General features: G+C 36.3%; 1 protein-coding gene across 1 annotated transcript; it reads left to right on the top strand.

Moving 5' to 3' along the window:
- The first annotated feature begins 1,869 nt into the window (after window positions 1-1,869).
- On the top strand, window positions 1,870-7,184 carry LOC122082880 (squamosa promoter-binding-like protein 16). Its single transcript, XM_042650691.1, has 3 exons — window positions 1,870-2,835; window positions 5,186-5,322; window positions 6,307-7,184. Exons 1-3 carry the CDS (start codon window positions 2,366-2,368, stop codon window positions 6,924-6,926), a joined length of 1,227 nt encoding a protein of 408 aa, XP_042506625.1. The 5' UTR covers window positions 1,870-2,365; the 3' UTR covers window positions 6,927-7,184.
- The last annotated feature ends 2,021 nt before the right edge of the window (window positions 7,185-9,205 follow it).

Here is a 9,205-nt window from a genome sequence, read left to right as displayed (position 1 = left end):
TATTAGGAAAAAATAAGCCTTTAATCAAATTCCAATGTGTGCTTGACAAAATAAGATGTGGGGCCCTCATTGATACTCTTAACATCTCATTGATATTCTTACCATATATTCTAATCCATATATGGCCCATATGGATGATAACATTCTATACACAACCATTGGTGTTGTGTGCGTATTCCTCTTCACATTACCATTGTGGGGAATCCTTATCCTAATTATTAATAATCAGATGGATCAATGAAAATATAGTGGGTGAATTTGTGCCGCAATGGTTAAGTTGTACTATTGTAACATGTTGGTCGTAGGTGGATTACCTTTTTAGATTAGTGAAAATTGTTAGGGTACGATATCTTATTTAATTCAGAGAGTATTGATAAAGCCCCCTCCCCAACAGAACGAGTATTCTTATTTTTCCATTACTTTTTATATCGTTTTTGAGGTTGTGTTTTTATAAAAACATCAATCAAACAAATCAAGCAAATCAAGCAATCATTTGTGTTTAAAAGGATAAACCAGTAGCAAAAATAAATAAATAAATGAAGAAGGGAGAAGAAAAAAACATGTCATCCGATGTGAAACACAATATCACATGCAATTTGTACTTTTTCCTTCACTTGTAAAGTTGAAAGCAACTACACCCTGTCTCTTTCTTTGCCACTCATTTTTTGCTCCTTTTGTCTATAAAATTTAAGAAACTTAATAAATCTCAAAAGAAAAAAACAAGAGAAAGGAAATCAAATTGAAACAGCATTCCTTGCAGTTTTGTGTTTAGCTCCATCACTTCCAAGTTCCAAGTATCACTGTAGACTTTGCTTTTTTTTTTTTTTTACATTTCATTTGTAGACTTTCTTCCGTTCATTTTATTAGCTGTCTTTAACTTATCAATATTTTAAGAAAATGTTCTCGGAGCTGCCTGGATAGGGTACATTAGCAGTTCTTTGTCCATATTTCTACACCTTAAGTGAAATAACCTTACTATCCTCTTATGTATGATATTATTTTGTCATACCTCATTAATATGTTATCTATGCCTCTTATTTAGAGAACACTTTTTTATCAATAAATTTAAAAAAAAAAAAAAAAAACTAAGTTTTAGGCTCTCTTTGATATGATTTCTATTTGTATTTATTAATTATTTTTTTAGAAATTATTTGTGACAATAAATTATGGATCACAAATAGTATTTGTTTGGTTACTATTTATAAAATATATTATATAACGAAAAAATAGGTTTCAGGTTTCACCTTCAACTTTGAGCTTCGAGCGAGAGAGATGATAAGATTTGAGATTTTTTATTAGAAAAGTACAAAACATATTGAAATTACTTAATTACCTTTGATTTTAAGTAGTTTAACACACGTGCTCATTTAAGGTAGTGCAAAATTCAACATCAATGATTTCTTACCACAAATCACAAATAACTTGAGAGTAATTTGTGATTTAATCTAATTTATTATAAATAGAAGTAAGAGTTATAAATTATGCCAAACACTTATAAAAATAGAAATAAGTAAAATAAATATAAATAGAAATCAAACCAAAGAAAACTAGTGAATCATAAGGGGAATTAAAAAAAAAAAAAAAAAAAGAAAGAAAAAAAAAAAAAAAAAAAAGAAAGAAAGAAAGAAAAGAAAAAAAAGATGAGGATAGACTAACTCTCTCTCCCCTAGTCCTGTAAAATACCCTCACTGCCTTTTTTGTATGAAACTATTCTGCTACTCCTCTATACACTTTTTTTTTTCCGCAAGAGTCTGTCTATCGATACGCTTTTATGCATTATCCATCTTTCTATATTGCACCTCTGACCTCTCCTCTAATTCCCCTATAAAACCAAAAGTAGCTCCTTACCAAAAAACAAAGAAAAAACCAAAAGTAGCTAATATGCTCAGCCGTCCTGCTATAGGGAACGGCGAGGGCGGTTCATCTTAACCTACACCCTCAAAAGTTTTTTTTTTTCCAATCTCTTCCTTTCCCACCTTATTGATTTTTAATGGAATCCATGTCAGAGAATGAATGGCTGGCAAGCCCAAATCGGTCTTCTTATGTTGCGGTTTGTCTGTAAGTACTCTCTCAACTCTCAAATCCTCAATGCTCAGTCCTCAGTCCTCAGTCCTCAGTCCTCAGTCCTTACTTTGTTTCCCCTCTCCTTCACCTCATTCCCATTTCCTCGGAGGTTCCTCTGCAACTTGATTTCTTGACCCAAGTCGCTATTCCTTACTCTTCTTCCTTCATTGTTTCTTATTTGGTTTCTTTTGACTATTAATTTCTCTTGCTTGGTTCTTGCTCTCTCTGCTGGCGAAATTGTGAAGGGTTATGAATGGGTTGGTGAGATAAGTAGTGATAGAGCTTGATTTACGGTGGAGAGATGATGAGAAGGGGAGAAAGGGGGAAAGAAGAAAGATTAGAAGAAGAGACAGGAAAAGGTTATGTGGACAGGGATTTGAAGACACCTTCGTGGGATTTAGTGGAATTGGAGAGGGAAGCCATGGCCCCACTAGTTGGGTCTGGTAACTTAGGGGGCCAGAAGTCTAAAGGGGATTGCTTAGTTGATTTGAAGCTTGGAAGGTTGGGTGATTTCGGGGATGGGTTTTTGGACAAGTTGAAGGACCAGAGGATCTCGACAATGGTGTCATCATCATCATCAAGTTCTTCCAAGAGGGCTCGGGCGCCTAGTAATGCAACCCAGACGGCGTCTTGTTTGGTTGATGGGTGCAAGTCCGACCTTAGCAACTGCAGAGATTATCATAGGCGCCATAAAGTTTGCGAGGTCCACTCTAAGACACCGATGGTGATGGTAGGAGGCCAGGCACAGCGCTTCTGTCAGCAGTGCAGCAGGTTATTGGAAGCGAAGTGTTATGTTTGATTGACTAATTCCATTATCTCGATAATGTTTCTTGGTTGCTGCATACCATTAATTTTTAAGCAGTTCATGTTTCTTTGTTTTTTGACATTATTATTGCTCGGATGCTTTTTGAGCAATTCTGGTAATCCTCTTTTAGAAGCTTTTGGTTGGTTGGCGCTATCCGGTTTAGGCGAATCGCAATGGAAGTGCTTACATTTTACCTTGCAATTTAACTAGTCTCACCGTTTGTCTTGAAAAACAGTAGAATTTTATATTTTTTCACTGGAAATCCTTTTTCTTTGCTGAGTCCTTGATTCTATAACCCATTTGGCTCTCTCTGTATGTTTGTAGATTTTTTTTTTTTTTTTTTACTTTATAGTTTCCAGAATATGTTCTACAGTCAACAAATTGTCTCTGGTATGTCATGTGAATTTCCATGGATGCGAAATTGTGCTATTAAGTTAGGGATAAACCCCAGGAGTTGGAAGGATGTCACTGGAGTATTATGGAAGTTTCCACTGAGCACCTCCAAGGTCCCCTTTGGATGTTGAGTCTTTCTTTCTCTGTTACAACCTTATGGATGACTGGCAAACTATTTTGTTGCAGTTAGTATCTTTTTACTCCAAATACTACTTCTTAGTTCTATAGGTCCTTTCTGTTGGGAGTTTAGTCCCACACTGGCTACTAATTATCCTACAGCCCCCTTATACAGATGAAAGTCTCTCCGCATACTAATTTGAAATTTGGGATGGAAATTTTACACTTTCCTCCCCCCCCAACCCCTCTGTTATCCTTTATTCAGAGCAATGAGGTATATGAATTGCTTGTATTATTTATTGTTTTCAAATGCATTTATTTGTAGTTGATACTATACAGAGTTGTAGTTATAATGTGATGATCAAGGATAGTGTATATTCTTGATACATAAGTCTTTCAATAAATGGTTGAACTTCAAAATTTATTGCACAGTACATAACCGTATTCATTTGGAATTTACATGGCCATGCCTAGCAGTTTTTCTTGGCATGGACAAAGCATTGTATATGACTACATCATCTTATTTTCACTTAGGACGGATATTTGCTCCTCTTTTTCTTTCTTATTTATGATATTATCTTCTCTTTCTTTGTTCTACAATTAAGTTTTAGGATTGCTTGCTCACCCGTTACATACAACACAACTCACTAAGTTAATTTCAACTTATTTGATGTAGACTATATGACTGCTGCCATTCTTCTCCATATAGGGTTATATCTATCCAGAACATGAGGTTTGTTTTGTTATTTGGATGTGATTTCCCTCCTTAGCATTTCACTTAATTGATGGTGTGCCCTGTCAAAACCTTACTGTGGAGAATAATACAGCTACATCTATTATGTCAAATACCGTAATTAATCATGAGAAGAGGGGTTTGCATTATGAGAACATGTTTCAATTTAGTTGTTTGGATTTCCCTTGTCGTTATGCACTTTCACTTGCCAAATGTTTGTATGTCAAGAAAAGTGGGGTAAGAAAGAGGGCAAGGAATGTTTATTGAATGGAGTAAGGGAGGATGGAGTGGGGTCTCAATAAATGATTCATCTTTGATTTGATTTGTGTTTCTTCGCTGACAATTTTAACTGGGTGCCTTTTGAACCAATGCTACTCTTAGGTACCGCAGTAATTGCCTGTAGACATGGTTTACCAAATGCTGCATAATACTGACCTCATCCTGGGGGAGATCATCCTTTGATTTATTCAAAATCTGCTAACAAAATCATTTGCTGCAACGATTATGGCTGTTGTATTGTCCTTCTATGTATATAAGTACACATTTACACACAGGCAGAGCTAAGCATTCTTATCCTTTCCCTTCTATCATATTTGATATGTGCTTTTTGCCTCTGATGACTATCCCTGTTGTATTTTAACTCAATTAGTAAAAGCATCATGCACCTTTTTCTCCGCTTTTCTCCCTATAAGAAAGGTGAAAAAAAGTTTATATTACTGATTATATGTTCCTTTCTTTATTTGGTCAACATCTGGCTGGCAATTTCCTAGTTTGGTTTCTGATCCATCATCCATGCATGCTTCTACTTGGTCCTATGATGGGCATCGTAGATTTCCTTTTCTCTGTATTCTTATTCTTCTATAAACTGTTAGGAAATTCAATGTTGTTTTTGATAAACTCAAATTGGGGTAACAATTCAAGTTTTGTGTATTTTATTTATTCATTTTCCTTGCTGGCAGAAACCTCTTAGCTTTTATATTTATTAATGGTTACTCTTAAAAATTACTGGGAGTTTCTTTTCTCTTTTATTCTTCTGTTCATTATTTTGTTTGCAACTGTCTGATCGCTTGTAGGTTCCATTTGTTAGCGGAATTTGATGAGGTGAAGAGAAGTTGTAGGAAACGTCTTGATGGGCACAACCGGCGACGAAGAAAGCCTCAGCCGGAATCCCTGTCTGGGAATTCGGGAAGCTTGTTGTCCAATCACCAAGGTTTGGATTCTTCATGCAGAGGAGTTCTATGTTGGGAAATGTTATATTTCTATTCAGAGTTCAAAATATGATCAATTTGTCTGTGGGTGAACTAAATTTTCACTTGAGGCAAGCAATGAGTTCTCATTCATTTGTCTCATTCCACAATCAACTTGCCTGACTGCCTGAGCATTAGCTGAATTGATGGGTAATCTGTTCAAGTCATCATTGATTTGTACAGCTTTTGTGGACAATGTTCTCAGGCTTTTTGGCATGTTAAGTGTTGTTATTTTCTGGTAATTAACTTCTTAATCAGCCTACTCAAGTTGCACATATTCTTGCTCTGTTCCCTGTTGAACCTGGATGTTTGATTGTTATAGAATGACATTCTTGTACAGGTACAGCTCAACATAGTGTTGAATAGAAAATTGATCATGAAGAGACTATATTGGATTTTATTTGTTTGTGTTTCACTTCCCTACTTAAGGAGGTTTTGTTATGCTGAGTAACTTTGTTTGGGGTGGACATGAAGCTGTACTTGCAGCTTTTGCCACATACATGTCAGAATTTAGTTTTTTTCCCCACCCTTTTTTTTTTTTTCTTCTGTCTCCTTTTCCCCCTTGTTGTCAGAGTTGTAGGATGTCTGCCTGTCTGGACCACAATTTTCTAGTGCCTATTTTGGAGATCCTTCTTGTCAGAAATGGAACCGATTGTCATTTGCAATCATAATATCTATGGCTACCTTTGGACATTCTGCTATATATCTGCTGACTTTTATGTAAGAAGGTTATTCTACTTACCATCCCTAAGGAAGGGGTTTGAAAATGTTCAAGATCATCTAATTAATCTATATTGGTCCAAGTTATTATTTACCGTGCAAAAGAATCATTGCTTGAAAAATCTTTCGTTCCTGCCATTTTCTGCAAAAAAATTATGTTCCGTGTGTTTAATTATGGGTATCTCCTTCACTATATCTAATAATTCTTCCTCTTCCAACGGTTCCAGGTTATTGCCATTTACCTACTCCTCAAATATTTCCCACAAATTCTGTGGTGAGTGCAGCATGGACTGGGGTGGTCAAAACTGAGGAAGATGGTACAATTTTTAACCACCACTTCATCAACAGACAAAATCTGTTTGCCGAGTCCTTCTCTCACAACTACAAAGGAGCAGGGAAGCAATTCCCCTTCATGCAAAGTACTGCCACCACACTAGCAAATCAAACGGCCCCAGATGCTTCTGTCTGCCGGCCAACTCTTAGTACCATTGCCTCGTCACAGAGTGAGGGTGTTAGGAAAATGTTCTCTGATGGGTTAAGTAGAGTCCATGACTCAGATTGTGCTCTCTCTCTTCTGTCAACGCAGTCTACACAAACTTCAGGGGTCAGTCTGAATCACATGGTGCAGCCGGAATCCATCCCTATGGCTCGACCGCTAGTTCCACATCTGCAGTACCGTGGTCTAGGTCGGTATTCCTCAGGGGTAATGGAGGATGAACAGATGGGTTCAGTAATGGTTACTGACACCAGTGATGCTGACCTCCATTGTCAGTGTATCTTTCATGTGGGATCTGATGGGCCATCCCAAAATGTGGAACAGCAGACACTTCCTTTTGCTTGGGAGTAAGCTGAACTCCGGCAGTTGTCCAAATTTATGATATGGTTCAAGTATTCTATGAAGTTAAAATAATTCTTTTTTCCTTTCAATTGTTAGGTGTTCAAGATGATTCTGCCATAATATGTACACACATTGTCTTCCAGATGGATTTTAGCATAATGCCTAGTTACTTGTTTATGTGAATGAGGGGACCTGTTCAACCTTAATTTTAGAAGATTGGTGTAATCCAAAGGGTTCAATTTGAGTTCATCTTTTGTTTTGTTTTCATTTGTTGTTGTGGATAAGAACTGTACTTAGAAATTTTTTTTTTTGATTTTGATTCATTATTTTTGGTGTCTGATACTTTGATGTCTTTAGCAGGGAATCACTTGTTGGTTTTGTAGGGGGACATTGTCAATCTTTGGTTGACCATTACCTCACCTGTTCACGTTCTTAAGAAATTTGGTGACTATTGGAATACTGAAACCACCATCAAGGGAAAAGGGAAATGCCATAGCTCTCTTATGGATGATACCTTAATTTTTTGGGTTATTTTGTTCTTGTTTGTTATGAAAGCCATTAACTATTAGCCATTGCTATGGTTGAAGAAGAAAGTGTTTTTAGAGTGTGGCACGATCTTAGGGTCATTATTACTTCCCCTGTACTAGTTGAATGTCCGAAATTAACCCTAGTTTAACACTCATCTCATAGCAAAGATGGGTTGGGGTGTGGAGAAACTTGGCCAATGGTTAAATATTTTCAGAATGTCTTACAAACCTGAAAATGGATATCACAAAGGGTTTATGGGAATTATTTTTGTTGGATCTTATTTGGGGTCCTGTTTGGTCAAGCGTCATAGAATGTGATCCAAGGTAAATTTGCCTATAGTTTTTATTGTCCAAGATCACATTGTATTGAATGACGTGCTTGAGCCTCCCTTGGAGGGGAGGTGGTTATTTCTACTTATTCCAAATTAATAGATGGAAGTTCAAAGGGAGTGGAGCAATTTGGTGTGGAAGTTCCGCCCTCCCCAAATCCATTTTGATTGGCGATATGACAAATATAATAAATGGAACTACTATGATATTTTTTTTTGGTAACTAACTACCTTATGGTTATTTCATTTTTTTTTATTTTTTTTGCAAAGGCCCTCCCCAAATCCCTTTTCATTCTTTTTGTTGCATCTACTAAACTGAAATTTTTTTTGAGTCACACTGTGCTAGTGAGGGAGTGTAGCCTCAGCCACAGTTTCTCTCTTTCGCCTTCTATGTGAAATGAAATGACCTAGGCAGAGGAGAGAGATTATGGGGGATGTTGTGCTCTCCCCACATAGATCACTCTCAGCTGTCATTGAGATTCTTTCAAAATCTTGGCAAGGTTTTTCAAGAAAATTTCTACGAACATAGATTCCACGTGAAACTCTAAAGGTGTATTTGATTGCTTGACTCAACGAAATGTGATTTTGTAGAATTGTGATTTATGGTGTTTGGTACCCAAGAATTAGATTTCAGAAAAAATATGGTGATTCTTGGTTTGCACATTTTTTACAAGTAGAGTGATTTTTACCTGAGATCTCGGGCCCGTTTGATAACGTTTCTGCCATTTCTGTTTCAAGAAATGGCAGAAACAGAAATTGTTGTTTCTGGAAACAGAAGCAGGTAAGAAGGGTGTTTGATAATTCTTGTTTCTGGAAACAGAAACGGGTAAGAAGGTGTTTGATAAATTCTATTTCTGGGAACATTTCTGACAGAATATGATGTTTATAAGAAATTTTAATGAAAATAATTCCACTTTTGTTACTTTCTTCAGAAACTCATGATCCTTCATTTTAATCAGACATACAACTACCAATTTCCTTATCTCGAACTTACATCATAATTTTACGAAACAAGAAATATCAACCAATAATTGTAGATTAAAATGCAAATATTCCGGGTATGCCATATGTCTTACAAGTTCCCAATAGTTGGTCATTACGTTCTAACTACCACATTTATTTATGTCTATGTTATTAATGGCCTCCAAGATATCGGTATATATCCTTCGCTTTTCCTCAGACACATCCATTTCGTTTTTCAGTACTGTAGACTTCTCCTCTTCACCTTTGATTGTTCTTTCCAAGTAACTTTTCACAAAATCAGAGGAAGGTGCTGATGGAGAAGACTGAGCTCCAACCATTGAATTGCTTGTTCCACAATCGGAAGACTGTACACTTGTCAAATTGCTGTCTCCATAAATCCATCGAAAAAATTTGCAACCTCGATCAAGGGGCTGCAATTACTCATCAATTTAGTTTTGAAATGTATTCA

Source organism: Macadamia integrifolia, chromosome 6 (genome assembly GCF_013358625.1).
Source record: "Macadamia integrifolia cultivar HAES 741 chromosome 6, SCU_Mint_v3, whole genome shotgun sequence".
NCBI lineage: Eukaryota > Viridiplantae > Streptophyta > Magnoliopsida > Proteales > Proteaceae > Macadamia > Macadamia integrifolia.
This window is presented reverse-complemented; position numbering and strand designations above follow the sequence as displayed.